Source organism: Dendropsophus ebraccatus, chromosome 1 (genome assembly GCF_027789765.1).
Source record: "Dendropsophus ebraccatus isolate aDenEbr1 chromosome 1, aDenEbr1.pat, whole genome shotgun sequence".
NCBI classification, from domain to species: Eukaryota; Metazoa; Chordata; class Amphibia; order Anura; family Hylidae; genus Dendropsophus; species Dendropsophus ebraccatus.
In genome coordinates this window covers 128234080-128254034 of record NC_091454.1, presented here as the reverse complement: position 1 = coordinate 128254034, position 19955 = coordinate 128234080, and the positions used below count along the sequence as shown (strand labels likewise).

Here is a 19955-nt window from a genome sequence, read left to right as displayed (position 1 = left end):
AAAGCCGGATGGTCTGAATACACTGCTGGTGAGTGCCTCCTTTTATCCTTTATTCATTGTTCATACAGCATGTTTATTTCGGATTGAGCACCACCACATACCGGACCCAGCCTGAGATAGTGCCATCTAGTGGAGAGCCAGGCAGTGCCATCACTTTTTTCTTTCTTGTTGGATTGTACACAAAAAACACACAGGAGCACAACACCCATCATTGTGAGCGGTGTTGTGCTCCTTACAGTATGCAGCATCTTTACAGATCGCTGCTTACAGTCTGGCCCCCAAGGGGTTAAGGGAGGATGTATTGCATCCCCCTTAACCCCTTGGGGGCCAGACTGATGTCAGACTGCACCCATCCCAGCAAGGAAGGGGTTAAGTGACCCCCCCTTCCTTGCTGGGAGGGGTGCAGTGCTGGGGAGGGGAGGGGTTGGGGAGAGCTCTATACTCACCCCGATGTGTCCTCTTTGCTGGTCCGCAGCACAATGAAGTCACTGTGCTGCCAACCCGCTAATTATATGTGCGCTGAGCCGATCAGCCAATCAGCTGAGCGCACATATAATTCTAAATGTTTCTTCTAATAATGCTATTGTGATAACATAATTAGAAGAAACATTTGATGTTTTCATTAAAGTAAAGTGATGATTAGTACAGAATGCTCTTTTGCCGGCAATATGAATTAACGGCTTATGGAGCTTCCTGTACTAATTAATATTTAATGAATAAAACACATTTTCGTTGAAATAAATTCAGTTTCGTTATTCAATAATTTAATTCTAACGAATCCATCATTGTGCAATTAAATATATGGTCAAAAAATAAATATATATATAAATATACATTTATTTATATATATATTTATTTTAACAGTATATTTAATTGCAAAATGATGGATTCGTTAGAATTAAATTATTGAACAACGAAAGGGACTTTATTACAAAGAAAATGTGTTTTATTAATTTAATATATTAACTATTAGAGGCATCGGCATTCGGCATCATTGCCGGCTATTTTTGAAGTACTCCGTACGGACCGCCTGTCAATCCACGGCCGCGTTTCCAGCCGCAAACAATGGTCTTGTTCATTTTTCACGGGTAGTTTACGATAGGGCCGTAGATTCATACATAGTGTGCACTGTGCAGCCGTATATCGTATACTTTCCAGCGTACGTATGAACCACCAAAAATACCGCCGCACAATTACAGCCGCAAATACAGCCGCACACTTACATAGTCTGAACCTGGCCTAAAGCTGACGACAGGTTCCCCTTAAGTAGATGGTTTTATATCTTTTTCTCAAAAAGGGTACAAACAAGTGAAGGTTACAAAGCAGACGTTATGCCTAATCCTACTATGAAAGGCACAGTATGGTTGGTGGTTGCAGATTGCTTGAACACTTTTAACAACAGTTTATGAGTGGTCCCTAACTGGAGCCAAGTACTATCAGATACTCCACAGACTCACCTCAGTTGGGTTGTACTCACAGTGACCGCTGTATTTCACCTGTTCTCCTGTTCTCCTGTACTGTTGTGGGTCAATGGAAGATAACTCCCTGTCACAACCAATCCTGTGTAGGAGATACTCTTGGGGTTGCAACAGTTATTTTATTTAGGCAAGGCCCCAGCCTCCATGGATATTCATGACTGGTTAGTCACTTCCGTACATGGACATGCCCAGATACCCTTTGATGTGAGTGTACCACCATATGGGTAATACAGTCCAGTCTCTAGTCCTTGATCATTGTAGGACCATATGTCTAAGGACTTCTTATTCTGGCTTGCATCACAACACTGTACTTCAATTACAGCAGCAAATTTTATCTTCACAAGCCAATGTTATTTTCACATAGCCCACAGGTCAGATTTCCCTTCACTCCAACTACTTTACCTTGACACAGTTGAACTGGGCCCTAGGCTAACCTCATCCTTTAAGCAGAACACAGCAGACTGGATCTACTAGTCTTTTTTATAGGCCAGAGTGGAGACAATGTGGAGAACTATGTAGCATAGTACAATGAAACACATTCTACACAATATATATATATATATACAGTATATCTATCTATCTATCTATCTATCTATATATATATATATATATATATATATTTATATATACACACACACACACACACACACATACAATGAACAAGTCTTAAAGTGAAATGTATTCTTTTTTTTAATGTAATGGGGAGGATATTATCTAATTACCTTAAATGTGCATGCCTATTAAAAATACAACAAAAACTTTGAGGGAAATTTATCAAGGGCTTTGCGCCTATTTTTTGGTGAATAATTGGATTTTTCACCCATTTTTGGTCTAAGTTCTATTTATGAACCAGTATTTTTTAGATGCAACTTTTTTGTAATCTGCCTGTTTTGAGTATTCACCCAAATGTTCACATAATCTGGGATTAGCGCCCAATTTATCATTTTCGACACATGGTTTTGGCTTAAAGTACTGACTATACAGTGCATGGAAATCCTGAGCATTTACAGTACATACCGAAATCTGCAGCAGAAAATCCATACTTAGTCTACTGTATGTTCCCACTTCGAGAACATAGCGGGGCAAGGTGGACATCAAAACTTCCCATGTTTTCCAAAGTCTGCATCAGGTACATTCAGTGGATGTGTGGCATCTGCAAGTGCCGCATTTACCACAATATACAATAAATTGTAGCTGAAATCTACACCAGCTCTGAACTGCTATGGAATTCAATGATGAAACCCATGCAGCTCAGATGTGCATGGATTTATGTAGAGGTGTGTTTCACTACATAACTTTAGCACTCCCTGTGGGAAATAGTACTAGTATATGAGACACCATACTTAAAGGGGTTATCCAGTGCTACAAAAAGATGGCCACTTTCTTTCAGAGACAACACGACTCTTGTCTCCAGTTCAGGTGTGGTTTGCAATTAAGCTCCATTCACTTCAATGGAACTGAGCAGCAAAACCCCACCCAAGCTGGAGGCAAGAGTGGTGCTGTCTCTGGAAGAAAGTGGCCATGTTTTTGTAGCGCTGGATAACCCCTTTAAGAAATTCCCTGCTACCACCACCACCCAAATTTAGTGATTCCGTTTTCTAATTAAAAAACAGGCGTAGTTTATAATGGAACGTAAAGTATGAAAAAATCTTAACAAGACCTGAACATGCAAGTGCACCTTTTAGGCGTGTTTGTTCTTTCAGTTTTTAGATGCAGTGTTTGAATCCACAGACAACAATGGATTGAGAGTAGCCTCATTTTTTCATTTACGCATTTCCTCGATCAAAAAAACGTGGTAACACACCCTTAGGAAAAAAAGAAATATTGATTTTCATTTTTTATATATTATAGTACATTTCAAAGCCTGTAAACCTGTTTTTTTCAATGATCCATGCTGCAGCTTTAATAACTCAGTCTCAGTATTTTTTTTTTCATTTATGATTAGCCATGACCCCATGGCTCCACAGATAATTCTGACTCCAGCCATAGAAGCTGAAAGCCCACATTGCAGAGCTTTCTTCATATTTAATGAACAGCCGGCTATATATGACTTAATTAAGCATTAATTAGTAGGTGGGAGATAAGATGACACCTGGGACAGGCTGCCTCATTTGCAAGATCTTCTTTGGTAGTGTTATCTCACAACAGCACCTCACCTCTCAAGTGTCGGCTTGCTGTTATCAGAGTGACAGAATAATTTGCTGTTTTGTGTTAAAAAGACTAAAATTAACAGAGCAACATATACATTTTAATTGGATTTTTCGCACCTTCAGTGCTTATCAACGTTACATCCAAGGTGTGTTTTTGTTACTTTTGGTAAAAAAGTCCACTGCCACTACAGGAGCTTGTATCAAACCATTTTGTGAGCAAAGATCATCAAATACCATACTGTTCTATTATTCTGACTGCATGGTTCTGAGAGATGCACAAAGCAAAGACCCTGCAGATATACTGTATGGCTAATGGTATGCACACACCTGTATTACGTATTGAGTTCTGGTGTTTTAGATACACCCTCTGCAAACAGGTGCAGAAAAGCAAGCCATGGGCTCCCCCTAGACAACATTGGCAGCGGTAGGATTGTAGTAAAGAGCTTAGTGGCTTTAAACATGGCACTGTCATTTCTGATTTACTAGATACGCCTCAGTTAGCTGTAAGTGCTATTATTGGGAAGTGAAGGTGTCTAGAAGAGACAACAGCTCAGCCATGAAGCAGCAGAACATGCAAATTCACAGAGCAATGGCAAGTGCTAAAGTGCATGGCTCCTATACGTTACTTTTTAAGCATTACTTTATACATTTTTACATTACTAGTTTTAAATTGCCTATAGAATTGCCTATATCAGCACAAGAATTGTGTGTCAGAAGCTTAAAGGGAAGCAATAAGTATCTAACCTGCTGTTATGTCCCTTTGCACGGGGCGCTGAGAATGAAGGTAAGTTTCTTACCTAAACCCTTAGTGCTGTTCTCAGGATATTAGTAGTTTTATACATATGCTAATGAGGTGGGATGGGATGGGACTACCACCCACTGGTCCGCCCTGGTCAGCCCGCCCCTACTAATAAATATGAGGGCGGTCGCTCTGCAGTGACACACACATTACTGCAGTGAACACAATCATTACTGCAGAGTGCTGAATAAAAATTCATTAAAAGGCTGACTAAGTCAGAATGGCGCACTGAGAGAGGTAGTCCTACCCTCAGTACACCAAACCGCCTCACTGGCATATGAATTAAAGGGGTACTGCAGGCAAACATTTTTTTGAGACAATTGCACTGTATGTTATAAACATTGTAGCAACAGTGTGGAGATGGGTCTTTGCTATGTACAAGATAAGGTCCATAAATTTTCAAGGTTTTTATAGTGTAAATGATTTTGGGGAAAAAATATTTTAGGCCATAAAGGTATGCCTCCCTCTAAGGGTGCCTTTACACGGAGAGATTAATCTGACAGATTTTTGAAGCCAAAGCAAGAAACACTTTAAAAAGAGAACAGGTCATAAAGGAAAGACTGAGATTTCTACTCTTCTCAAATCCATTCCTGTCTTTGGCTTCAAAAATATGTCAGAGAAAATCCTCTATGTAAAGGTACCCAAAGAAGTCAGGCACTCGTGGCCACCTGACTTTACTGCAGCTGGCCTGATTCACTTGAGGGAGCTGTGCTCAGGCTCCCAGCTCAGCCAGGTGCAGGCAGGGAAATAGAGTAAAGAGAGAGAGACGCTAAACCAGTACAGTGTCCTATTGATTTTCATAGGTGGTGGGGAAGCCCAAAGGTTGCACTGCCACTGATCGTATTTTAATGATATATTGGGAGAGTTTTGCCACTAAAATATTGGTAGTTGTAATTTTCTTAAAAGTTCTCATATGTTAATATATAAAATATTATTACATTATACTTTTTCTTTTTTTTTTCTGTTGAATTTAAATTGTAGTCGAATCCCCAGTGACAACCAGAATTCTCCCCCTTGACTATACAGCGGAATCATTCAGAAAGCTTATGTAAGGAATAGGACATAATTGTTAATTTTTACTTTCAGTCTGTGTTCATCTCAACATCAGATATAGCCGCAGCGATGAGATGAAGTCACAGATGGGATTGTGCTATGTCATTTGACAGCCAATTAGAGCAATCTGACAGAAATGATGAATTAATCACCACAGACAGGCTCACAATTCCCAGATAGAATTCCACCCAGGTTGAACCAGTTTCTCAGCTCTATTTTTAGTAGAAATAGATTGCAATGTTACCGTTCTCTCCTAAGAATTCTAAGCATTGCATTACACGTTATAATATTTAGAGGCACTGATTTCTTTTTGCTTATTTAGTTTTCTTTCTTGTATGTGTGTATAAACAAATTGAAATGCAAAAAAACCTGTAAGGCTGCAGACAGATATGCATGCATTTATACTGCATGCAATTCAATGATGTGTAGTAATAATTGTTGCTTTATGTTATAATAATATAATAAATATAATAGGTGTAATATACATTATTATTAATAGTTTGCTTTTTAGGCTGTTTTCAGCTTCTCATTGCAGTACTGTCGCTGTACTGCAGCCTCTTCACAGAAGTTATGCAGTACTGCAATAAAATGACACAGTTCTGTAATTAAAAACTGCAATGTGTGAACACAGACTCAGACTATAATCACACAATGTTTTTCAGCTCCATTTAAAATGACGTCCGTCTTTTTGAGTTTAAATAATGGACGTCATTTAGCAGCCTGGCCTTCCCTTGGTGTTTGCACATTATTCTAGTTTGTCCATTGAATTTAATAGTAAGAAAGAAAAGTGACAAAAGAAAAACTGTGTGTCAACAGCTAATAAAAAATGTCTGCTGTATGAAAAAGACATCTGCAAATAATTGTCATTATAATTCTATTGACATCCACATTGATAATGTCCATTATTCAATACATTGTGTGCATTGTTTGCATTGCAGTCAGTTAAATCGCTGCAAAAACGGATGTTATTTTAGGCTATGTTCACACTACGTATCTTTCCATCCGTAGTGCGAACCGCGAATATACGCACGTAGTTTTGAGGTTGATGCGTTTGCTTGAAAGTATATGATATACGGCCGCACAATGCACACTACGTATGAGCTTACGGCCGGATCGTATACGGCGCCATGAAAAATGAACAAGACCATTGTTTGAGGACGGAAATGTTCCAACTCACGGCCGTGGATTTCCATGCGGTCCCGTACGGAGTACTTATTTCAGCCAAATTGAACTTGATTTTTCGATCCAAAAGGTTCTGTGAGTTTTATTGGGCTGGGCAAAGATTTCCAAGTAAATGACCTGCCTCAGATCGCTTCGAAACAAGCTAGGAAGCATAACTGTACTACGGGCGTATGTTCGCGGTTCGCCCGCATGTTCGCAATCCGGCCGCATGTCTATTTTTCCCACGGCCGTACTTTCAGCCGCACATGTACGGCTGCGTACGAACTACAGCCGGACTCATACGTAGTGTGAACATAGCCTTAAACTGCAAATGCGGCCGCCTTTTTTCTATTTTTGACGTTGTGTGAACATAGCCTTAGGCACAAGCTAGGCATTATTACATGGTCAAACTACCTAAAACATGTAGCCATAGACTTTAGTTATTGTTTGTATCCAGCATGGTGCCCCTTTGATAGCAGTTTTAACAGTTGTGTCATTTTTCCTCATGGAATCTTTTGATGCCGCGCCTGAAACAGACCTTTTAAAAAATCAAAAATTAATGAGCAAACAAGAAGTTTATGCAAAAATGTGTTACTATTTTCGGGGTCTGCCACACATTAGCTAGGGGGATGGAAAGAAGGATGTGGCTGCATGTGGAGAGGCCATGGTTTCAACATTTGCCACATGTATTAAAATGTACACCTGTACACAGGCTTAGGCTGGGTTCACACACAGAATATTTCAGTCAGTATTTGGTCAGTATTTTGCAACCTCAACCAGAAGTTCATTGAAAACACACAAAGGCTCTGTTCACACAATGTTGAAATTGAGTGGATGGCCGCCATATAACAGTAAATAACTGCCATTATTTCAATACAACAGCCGTTGTTTTTAAATAACAGCAAATATTTGCCATTAAATGGCAGCCATCCACTCAATTTCAACAGTGTGAACAGAGCCTTTCTGTGTTTTCAATCCACTCCTGGTTTTGGTTGCAATATGAGGACCACAATACTGACTGAAATATACTGTGTGTGAACCCAGCCTTAGGTCGGGTTCACACTACGTAAAAAACACAGCCGTATTTCAGAACAACGGCCATATTTACGCTGATTGCACAAATGCGGCCATTGTTGTGAAATGTGTTGTGAAGTGTGTGGCCGTGTTTTTTACCTAGTGGGAACATAGCCTTAAATTGTACCTTAAGGGCTTATTTCCACCTCCTGTATTTTATGGATGCTACAGATGGGGAAGCCCTGTAATGGAGTGTTTTCCTGTGCGGCAGTGTCACTGCAGTACTGCAAAGATTCAACTAGTTTCCCTGTTTCCGGCATGATATTAATTCATATTGCCAGGCGGGGAAACACTCCACTACAGGGCTTCCCTGTCTGTGGTATCTGTAAAATATGTGGGAATAAGCCCCAAGTTTAATAAATGTCTGTAATGCTGGGTTTACACGGAGCGATAATTCGCCCAATCGTACGATTGACGATTTCTAAGTAACGATTATTTTTCTTTTATAACGATCAGCGTTTAGATGGAACAATATACCGTACAGAAAGAAAATTTTCCAATCGTTTTGCGATCGTTTAAGCCTATCTCGCACATAGGTAAAATCAGTGAACGACTGTTTACACGGAACGATCAGCGAATTTTTTGCGAATGACGATTTAAGAACAAGTTAAAAGATCAAAATGAACGATTTCTCGCTCGTCGTTCGATCGTTCGCTGCGTTTACACGTACGATTATCGTTTGATCGTTATCCAGCATAACAGTGCATGGGCAGCTCAGGTGTGCCTAGATTAATGCAGAGAGATGTGCCTCTACATAAATCCAGTGAGCCTGTGTGCTGGCAGAGGAAAAGTTAAGACAGGCCTTTAAGACAGGCGCTGCAGCGTGTCATTAACTCCTTAACGGTGCGGCCGCGGCGTTTCAGTTTTCGTGACTGGGAGTCCCCTGTCACTTACCGATCGGGACACCTGCAGTGTGACTGCGGGGGTCCCGATAGTTAAAACGGACCGCCGGAGATCTCTCACCTGCCTCTGTGTAGTCTGAACGTCGATTTGCTCACTAAACCTGCACAGGCAGGCTCAATGAGCAGATCGCCTATCACACTGATCAATGCTATGCCTATGGCATAGCAATGATCAGTGTGAATAATCACACAAGTGTATGTAGAAGTCCCCCAAATGTGTAAAAAAAAAAGTAAAAAACATTATTACACTACCCCAAAACCCCTCCCCAATAAAAGTTCAAATCACCCTCCTTTCCCATTATATAAATAAAACATATAAAAATAAATAATTAATATTAAAATATAACAAGAATCACTGCGAATGGTGAATGGTGTAGACGAAAAGAGGGGGAAAAGTGCGCGGATTACCAATTTTGTTACATTATATTTAAAAAAATAAAAATAAAAAGTGATCAAAACGTCCGATCTTCACAAATATGGTATTATTAAAAACTAGAGATCATGGCGGAAAAAATTACATCTCATACAGCCCCGTAGGTGAAAAAATAAAACTGTTATAAGCGTCACAAGGCCCATTTTATTAATAATTATTTGCCAAAAATATGGATTTCATTAAAAAAAATATATAACATTAGAGAATCTGTGTAAACCTGCATATGGTTGTGTTCGCACTGACCTATAGAATAATAGTATCATGTCGCTTTTACCATATAGTGCATTACGTAGACACAGGAACCCCCCAAACGTCACCATATTGCATTCTTTTTTACGATTTCACCAATTTATATCTTCATAAATAATATTTTTGGGATTCCACAATACATGTTATGGTAAAATGAAAGACACCATTACAAAGTACAACTATTCCTGTAAAAAACAAGCCCTCACATGGCCCTGTAGATAGAAAACTGAAAGTGCTAGAGCTCTTAGAATGGGTGAAGGAAAAAACGAAAGTTCAAAGATCAAAATTTGCGCGGTCCACTGGGTCATTTTGGGCCTGGTCCTCAGGATAGCAGTCTAAATAAACACCCCCATAGAGTCTATAATATAAAGAGAAAGTCAAAAATTGTGAATCTAATTAAATAGAATTACTTCAATTGATAGGCCTATAGGTCTTAGAGGAAACATGTTGAGGCTCAGTTCACATTTTTTCTTGCATGTATGGCTAAAGGACCAAATCTTGTGTTGAACATGCTAAATGCATTCATACCTAACATATGTCTAAAGATTATCATTTCATGGTAAATAGCTGTCCTAAACAAACAATTTAGTCATAGATTATGTGGTATATGTTTTAGCTTCAAGTCAATAGCCAATATATGTCAACATTAGCAAATATAGGCTTACAATGGCATATGTTCAAAGCTACTGTCAGTTACATGTCGGGTAATGCTTCTAATGAGTTGTATAAGGCTATATTCACATGTAGTATTTCCACCGGGCCAGTCTTTTTTCAACCAAAATCAGGAGTGGAACTGACAGGGCAAAATTATAATGGAAAGATTTTCACATTCCTGTGTTTTCAACCCACTCCTGGTTTTGGTTGAAAAAAAGAGTAACCAAAAGACTGATGAAAATACTATGTGAACTGAATGTGATGTATAGCCTAACTGTGATGGACAGTAAAGCAAAATGGGAGTCTTGTGATGGGGTTTAAAAAGTATACAATATACAGTATGTGGAAAGTGTGCGGCAAACAAAGAAAAACTGCTTCTGTTCTAATTTATGTAATTGGCTATGTTCACACAACGTTTTTTCAGCTCTGTTAAAAATGACGCCCGTTATTTTGAGTCTAAAATAACGGACGTCATTTAGCTGTCTCGCCTCCCTTAGTGCAATGACTGGTATCTGTACATTATTCTAGTTTGGGGTTAATAATTGGACTTTGGGTGTGTCTTAATTGAAAAGTCTATTGAATTTAATAGTAAAAACAGAGAAAGAATGGTGGAAAAAGAAAAACTGTGTGTGAACAACTAATAAAAAATGTCCGTTGTTTGCAAAAGACGTCCGAAAATAATGATCCTGTACATTATTTTGACGCCCACGGTAAAACGTCCATTATTCAATGCATTGTACGCATTGGACGTCCATTTTCCCATTGACTTCAATGCATTGCCTTTGCAGTCAGTTAAATTGCGGCAAAAACAGACTTTTTTTAAATATCAAATTCGACCGCCTTTTTTTTGTTTTTGACGTTGTGTGAACATAGCCTATAAGTGACATTATGGATAATCATAGTTCACAATGGCAAAACTTATATTGAGGAAGCACTCCATCGTAACCACCATTAACGTCGAGTTTCCATATGTTAAGGTCGTTTCCATATGTTAAGGTATGGTTATCACCGTGCCCTTTTGATCTTTTTCCTTCCACAGCAACTCTTCTGCTTTCTTTTCTGCCCTCCCAGCAGCAGGGCTCCATAGCAGTGGTAATGCTTGCTACTCTGGTTCACGGCCCTATCTTAGAATCACTTAATAATATATAAGTAAGTTTTAACATAATTTCTCTATGCCATTTCAGATAGAGTATATGAAGATTTACAGAGGTACCTAATACAGTATATTTTGTAATATAATTCACACAATGTATGATAAAAGAGTGGGTTTAAGACTGTACACTTTTGTATTTTTCTCATCATTTGAAATAAACTATTTTTTTTTTTTCTATCAATACTGTAGTATACTTCAAAGCAACCCACATCTTTGAAGTAAGAAATATTTTAATTGAATTTAAATATTTTGTTCACTTAAAACCAAACAATACAGAATAAATAAAACTTTGTTTACAGCCCTTCAACTGAGGATTTAGTTGTTTTTTTAGAAAATCAAGGTTGTTGTTGTTTTTTTCCATTTTTTTTTTTTACTATACATAGCTTTTAACTCATAAATGGTCAGATTGTGACCTGAAGTACAGTAAGATATTAAACTGAGTGAAATAGATTGTTGAGTATCAAGGAATCACATAGTATTATCCAGCAAGATGCTCACCCCCTGGGACTGCAGGCATGACAGGACATATTATGAGTTCAGAGCCTATAAAATATTTAAAGGTTGTGAAGGAAAGAAAGAATCTGTAATGGAGGTGGCACTGAGAAAGAAATTGAAAAAGGCAATGGAATAAAAAGAATACACCCTTACACATTTAGGTAGGTATGCAGATAGATGGATACATATATACATAGACAGATATTATCTTGTTGCATATTAAAATTTGCACTTATTGGCTATGTTCACACAGTATTTCTGTCAGTCTTTTTTTCACTCAAAACCAGGAGTGGGTCAAAAAGTTGTGCAAATCTTTCTATTGACACCAGTTCCACTCCTGATTTTGTTCGAAAAAAGAATGAAAGAAATACAATATGTGAACAAAGCCACCAAGTTTTAATCACCATAAGGGTGCCTTTAAGTGGATTTCACTATGCGAATTTGCAGCGAAATCCACTGCGGAATCCAGAGCCAGTTCATGCCTATGAGAATACATACTCGCAGCAGGATTGACATCCCAAGTATCTAAGTTAACCTCCCGCCGTCCGGAGCATACATCACCTGCTCCCCAATCCGGCTTGCTTCAGGCACTGGCACTGGATCCACAGGGGATTTTGCAGCAATTTCGCATAGGGAAATACGCTGCGGATCTCGTGTGTGTGTTAAGGCACCCTAATGGTGCGTTCACACCTTCAGGATCTGCAGCTGATTTTCTGCTGCGGATCCGCAGCAGATCTGCAGCAGATTTCATTTAAATAACTGAACACAGCATCAAATCTGCACCATCAAATCTGCTGCAGATCTGCTGCAGATCCTGTAGGTGTGAACGCACCCTAAATGGGGTTTTATCACAAATCGCACCAGCAAATGTTTTCTTTTTTTTTATTTCTTAATTCTTACGCAGTTGATAACTAAGACATACTAGCCTGATAGAGTGAATATTTTGTCCAATACTTTAAATACAAATACCAAAATAATCACGGTTAATAAAGATTTGACCGGTAAATACTCTTTGGTAATTACCACTACTTCTGAAAATTTGGCACAAACATTGTATATTCACCTAAAAATAGGGACAATACCCTTGATAAATGTCCCCATTAGACTAATTTATCTATACTAAAATATAGGCACATAAAAGTTTGTTTGCAATGTTTTTGCCTGTATAGCCAGAATCTAGAAATACAGTCTATGGCTATGCTCACACAATGTCAAAAATAGAGAAAAGGCGGCCGATTTTGATATCGAAAATAACGTCCGTTTTTGCCACGATTTAACTGACTGCAATGGCAATGCATTGAAGTCAATGGGAAGACGGACGTCCAATGCACGCAATGCATTGAATAACGGATGTTTTTACCGCAGACGTCAAGATAATGAACATGATCATTATTTTCGGACGTCTTTTGCAAACAGCGGACTTTTTTTTATTAGTTGTTTACACACAGTTTTTCTTTTGTCACCATTCTTTCTCAGTTGTTACAATTAAATTCAATGGACTTTTCAATTAAGACACAGCCAGAGGGCAATTAGTAACCCCAAATGAGAATAATGTACCAACAGCCATCATTGCACTAAGGGAAGGCCAGACAGCTAAAGGATGTCCGTTATTATAAACTCAAATGAAATCAAATGCTGCACGCTCAGGTTTGGACAAACTCGAGCATGCTCGAGACTTGCTTATCTCTAATACATATGACAATGGTAATGTTTAACATGGGTAAGAATGTCCAACAGTCAGGATTTTAAAACATTTTAGGGGAGATTTATTAAACAATCAGCTTCCACTTTTCATTTTCCAAAGAATCGTTGAGGAATGAAAGGTGGAATCTGATTGGTTGTTAGGGGCAGTTCTATTTTACACGTTTGATAAATCTTCCCTTTTGTAAATAAAAGTTAACTATTAAAGCAAATATTGCAGAATAGTCATAGACAATAGTTATAACTGAACTATACTAATATATATAAATTATTTATTCAAATTTTTCCTTTTCTACATGCACTTTTTTTTCACATGGTGTGTTTTTTTCCCCAGCACATAGTATGTTCCAATAGAAGCTTATTTGTACTGTTTTAGTCTATATATGGGTTTTTGGGTGTTTTTTTTTTGCATCCATACATGTTTATAAGCAATATAAAAAACACAACAAATATGGATGAAAAATTGACAAATTATTACAAAATTCTTAGCAAAAACAAATATAATACAGAACTATATATGGTCTATATTACTCACCCATATTAGATTTGTATGTTCGTATGAAAGAATAGTCATGCCCCATAATGTCTCATGTAATAGAAGGCATTGTTACCTTGGGTTGATAAACTACTAAATGACCAGTGGTGTTTTCAATGGTCTGTCTTGTCACTCCTTTTATTTATAGCAAAGGTTGTATCTCTTGCTGTGTCAGTGAATATATTTATTTCCAGATGGTATTACAACTGGGAGAAATGCAATCTCTGTACTGTAATTTATTCTGCTATGTTAAACATCTTGATCCTTATTAGACTTCTTAGCATTACTATCTAGACTCTTCTGAGCACAGAGTGCTAAATGTTTTTGTTGCACTCAAGGGGTTAAACAGTTCTCAGAGCAGTTACTGTCCTGAATTGAATTAACCTATTTAACTATTGTGTACATATGAATTCATTGTTTTTTACTTTAATCACATGAATTTTTGCAGTTAACCTGTATGTGTGTATAAAGAATATGGACAGGTACTTGCAGAGAAATACTTTAGTTATTTGTCTTATCTTCTTTTAGTTTTCAGGTATTATTTAAATTTGGTCTGTTATTTTCTGAAGGAAGATGCACACAAGATGTCACCACAAAAAAGCACAAATACATGCATTTAAGTGTGACGCTAATAAAAAACCAATGTGTTTAACATCAAGGCTATGTTCACGCAGCATTTTTGTGGCAAAACCATAACCATATTTTGATAATTACAGCTGTAAATAATAATCATTATCAAAACACTGCCATATTTTTACCTCAAAAAACAATGTGGGTAGAGATAAGCAAATATTCCAAAAGTTGGCCAAACTTGGAAGCAAAGTTTGGGTATGTCCTGACCTCACCTTACAAGAATTGCACTAAAACAGCATGTTTTCATTCTTATGCTGCTGTTGGAAATGAAAAACAGCAACATTAGAATGAAAACATGCTGTTATAAAGAAATATACACAAAAAAGCTGGAGGGAAGGAAGCAATCGGCTTACACTGGGATTGCGTCTATGCAAAGCTAGCATACAGAAAACTAACTTATGCAACTGCTTACTCCTCTAAAATAATATTATTAAGCAGTTGTATACAGTTAGTTTTCTGTATGCTGGCTTTGCATAGACACAATTCTCGTGTATGCCGATTGCTTTCTCATCCAGCTTCTTTAGTGTATATACCAATGTTGCTGTTTTTCATATCCAACAACATATGTATAAAAACATGCTGTGATAACTAAATATACTCAGAAGAAAATGTATGGGGACACTGGAGGCCCATAGGAGAATGCGCAGGAAGTGAGTATGGGTAAGCATGGGCTCTTTTTTGGGGGTTTTTTGCACAATAAATTGTGCATCCCCCATCTTTAGGAACTCGTTACAAACTTTGGGGAAAAAATTGATTCTGTAACCGAACTTTTTGCAAAATTTTTCACAGATCTTGGTTCATAAAGTTCAGTTTGCTCATCTCTAGGGGGCATTCACACGTCCACAATTTTGAGGACCTTATGGATGGGGAAGGTGAGTAATGGATTTATTCCCTGCCTGGAATGATGTGTCAATATCATACCGGCAGCGGGGATACTCTTAGAATCGCTGCAGCACTCTAATGATATGCTGGGCAGGGAATGAATCCATTACTCACCTACCCCATCCGCAATGTCCACAAAATTGTGGATGTGTGAATGCCCCTTTAGAGGGAATGAAGAATGGTATTTTATGTCTAAAAGAAACAAAAAGCATACAAAACAGGGCTCTGTGTTTACATAACTATTAATATAACATAATAAATCATATATTTTTTTCTTTCTTTTTAGATGCATCATCCTATTCAGATGAAGCCTGCAGATAGTGAAAAATCAAACGGTAAGTTAGTTATTTCTTACAATTATAACTGTTTATATGATAAATGAACAGTTGGATAGTTAAAGCTAAATAAAGGTCTTGCAGTAGACCTGACACTGTTAGGCTATGTTCCCACACAGTATATTTTGCATATTCCTGTTTCCCAGGGGGCAATGCACCTCGGACTTCACTGCATTGAGCGCTTTCACTAGCAGCCGGCAGTGTTGTCATTTGGCTTGTCTCCCTGAGTTCAGCAATCTGTTTCTCTTATGGCTCTACTAGGCATTGCTCCCACCTAGCCAGAATCCTGCTCCACACTGATGAGGGGCAACACCCCGAAACAGCTGTATGTGGATGGTTACCTAGCCTTGGTTTATCCCTTGTCATTACATTGACTTATAGGGCCACTTAATATGGTGGTTTTGGTGGTTTCCTAACAGGAGCTGCCCCTTGGCTGGGTCCTTCCCGGAGGGATATCTGGCTAGTCCTGTGTTTTGAGACTCTTCAATGAAACTCCACTGGCTCCTCTTTTGCACACAATATATTTGCTCAGTATTTTGGTCAGTATTTTGCAACCAAAACCAGGAGTGGATTGAAAACACAGAAAGGCTATGTTTACACACTGTTATGAAATTAAGTGGCATTTAATGGCAAATAATGGCCGTTATTTCAAAAGAACTGTCATTGTTTTAAAATAACGGCAAATATTTGTCATTAAATGGCAACCTAATATTGTATTACTTCACAGTGATGTGTAAAAAATGGTTTTAGTAAATGTTGAGCAAATCGGGGCACCAAAATACTATATTATCTTTCTTTGTTACCCATGAGCTATTATGTTCTAATTCTGTTGACATGCATAGAGCTGTAAAGCCAAAAACACTAACATAGCACATATTGATGTATGGTGAAATTGTAATGGTAAAAGGATAATAATGGCAGGCTGCCTATTATGTTAACAGTGATTAATTATGGAAATATATGTATTTATTATTTGTTTTTTATTCCTCTTCTCGGCACATAATTACATTGTATTTTCATAAAGTAAACATTCACAGAAGATTCCATTACCCATGATACTATACACAACAGCTGCCAGTAGTAGCTGTGATAAAATGTGAATGATAACTAGTAAGCATTCCCATAAATTCAATTAATTGAACTTTGTAAAGAAATTCCTGCAGGTCATTACAGCCAGGAACGGTTCTGTATAAAAGAGAAGCTCTTAGCCTCATTAATTAGTAACCAGGGTTTTCAAAGATCTGCTGATCTCCCAATGCAAATCATGAATGCCTATAGTTCCCAGTGGGCTTTTGTTTTGCTTCTAATTTTAGAACTCGTATTTAACCAATTTCATTAAATGGAGAAATTCATAGATGAATCAAATAGAATTTAAGAGCAGGATATAGATGTATAATTTTTATTAAAATGTCCGCTTAGTTTCGTTCTGGCATCTCTATTTCTCATTCATTTTCTGTCATGGACTGTTTCTGGACTATTACTGTACAGTATGTTAATCTGTAGTCAGTACTATCCATTCTGAAGTTGTAGGCTAAGCCATTAATATTTTCCATCATTTGTCCAATCTAAGTCTATTGACCTTACACATTGATGGCCAACCTTCTTTATTATGAGAGCCCTTGGTTTCTCCATCACTTGTACCATAGACAGTAAAGGAACGTTTTTCCCCCTTCTGCTTTCTGAACCATCCAAATAGGAGAAGCTGTGAAAAGTTCTTCTCTATTCTCTCTCATGATCAAGCAGATAACATATCGGATTGTTCCGAGTGATGAACACTAATGAACACTATGAACACTAATTCAGCCAATAAGCAGCTCATGTGAAAGGGTCATACCACAATACCTGGGCAGTTATATATTTATACCCAGCAGGATATATGAAAAGTGTGGTATATAAGACAACTGACCATATCTTATTTGCCCCATTTTCTGTACAGTATGTCCTACTGTGTATAAATATATGACTCTTTACATATTGTATTAAGCCATGCCTGATGAGAGGACTTTTTTTTTTCTTTTTAATTTTTGTTTTTCCAGCTAGGATTTCTTTTTTACCTTTGTGCTTAGGCAGGTAGAAAAAAACACATAAAGACATACTGTCCTTCCAAGTTCCCCCACCGCAATGCCTGTAACAGAGCTCCAAACCCGTGCCATGCTTCTGGGATTGTGGCAGTACAAGACATTGCCACCAGCCAATTAGTGGCTGCAGTAGTGTCTTGTTTTAGCCTCTGAGTGGCTGAGTTGGAGGGTCTTGTGTCAACTGTGATCCTATTGCATTGCATAGCAGGGGAACATCAAAGGTATGTTTTTTGTTTTTTTCGACTTGCCTGTGGACAAACTATTATCTTCAGAACTTCTGAAATATAGTGACAAGTCAGATGTTCACACTAAGTAAAAATTACCGCATCACCATTATTACAGCATTTTAATTGACGTCAACAGAATGCATTGAAGTTAATGGAATGACGGACGTCCAATGCACATGGGGTATTAAACAAATTAAATAACAGATGTTGTTTGCACAGATGTCAAAATATTGATCATGACAATTATTCGTGGATGTCTTTGGCAAACAACGGACGTTATATTTTAGTTGTTCACACACAGTGTTTTTTTTTTCATCCTTCTTCCACCGACTTTACTTTTAAATTGAATGGACTTTTTAATTAAAGACACACCCAAAGGGCGATCAGTTCACCTGGACTGGGATAATGTTCCAGTCACTATCATTTCACTGACAGATGCTGAAATACTCTAAACTGTCCATTCTATCAAACAACATATCAAACAATGGCCAGAATAGAACACAATGTGAACATAGCCTTAGGCCATGTTCACACTACGTAAGAGACTGGCCGGGTCACGGAACGGCCGGTCTCTACAAAGATCATCCCGGCCGCAGTGTTCTGATGCGGGCGCATCTGTGCGCGCCCGCATCAGAACTCCTCACAGCACACAATGAAGCAAGCGACCGGAGCTGCTCGCTTCATTGTGTGAACTGATAGGTGGAGATGAGCGAACCGAGTTCGTGTTCCAGTTGATCCGAACCCGAACGTTCGGTATTTGATTAGCTGGGGCTGCTGAACTTGGATAAAGCTCTAAGGTTTTCTGGAAAACATGGATACAGCCAATGACTATATCCATGATTTACACATAGCCTTAGGTCTTTATCCAAGTTCAGCAGCCACCACTAATCAAATGCCGATTGTTTGGGTTCGGATTGACTCGAGCATGCTCAAGGTTCGCTCATCTCTACTGATAGGTCTTTCTGTTCTGTCAGTTCTTTGCGGCACCCCATGGAATCCCAGCCAGAGCGTATAATAAGTGTATACGATCCGGCCATGCCTTAGTTACATATATTGACTCCATTTCAGTTAGTAAATGCATGTATGCATGATTATTACTGATTAAAAATACAATTAAGACAAGATATTCATGGTTTATATAAGATTATTAACCTAAGGTCAATCTCTTCGCTCGCTCTCTGTTATTAGTTGTTGTACATGTATTTCAGTTTTTTTCAAATTCCAATAGTCAATATAAATAGATTGAGTGTTAAATAACCTTGCACTGTTTAAGCTCTACTTCTTCGAATTTTCCAAATTATCTACTATGTAATGAGCATTGCAGTAACAGTTGAATTCCCAGTTGAGCATTGATAGACTTCATTATTCTCACCAAGTGTACATTTGTTTAGTAAAATATCAGTGGTGTTGTACTCTTTACAATAAAAGACAACATGATAGGCCAGTGGGAAAATGGGAATGGTATCTATTTCCCACTAGCTATACTTTAGTACTGGAAATATTACAGATACGGATATATTTAGAATTGATGAATCTCCTAGACAGTAGAGAAAGCATATAGAATTCTTTACTGGAGAGCTAGTGGAATAACTAGTAGGAGAAAGGAGATTCTGATCCCACTTTATAGAGCCCTACCAACACCACATGGAATACTTTGTATAGTTATTTGCTTATTTTAGCTGTTTTTTAAAATGCAAATATGTTCCCGAATAACCTCCTATCTAATAATAAATATATTCCTCCATAGACAATGAATAGCGCAGGGTGGGAGGGGTGTGCTAATCAGTTGCACCATACAAAACAAAGGAGTCAGGACTCTGTTCTAGAGATTCCATGACTCTCTGACCGCCTACCAGGCTGGTGGCATCACTGGATAGATATCAATAAAGGCATCCAGAACAAACCTTTGTTACCTGTGTCTGTGTTTATATTCTCATAAAAAAAACTTTATTTTGGGCTGTGA

General features: G+C 38.0%; 1 protein-coding gene across 13 annotated transcripts in view; it reads left to right on the top strand.

Moving 5' to 3' along the window:
* Positions 1-19955, top strand: part of CELF2 (CUGBP Elav-like family member 2) — a 374581-nt gene that overhangs the window by 239934 nt on the left and 114692 nt on the right. For all 13 annotated transcript variants that reach the window (XM_069978742.1, XM_069978756.1, XM_069978747.1 and 10 more), the window contains exon 4: positions 15639-15687. In XM_069978742.1, coding sequence (XP_069834843.1) covers positions 15639-15687 — 49 coding nt within the window. The remainder of the gene's footprint in view (positions 1-15638; positions 15688-19955) is intronic.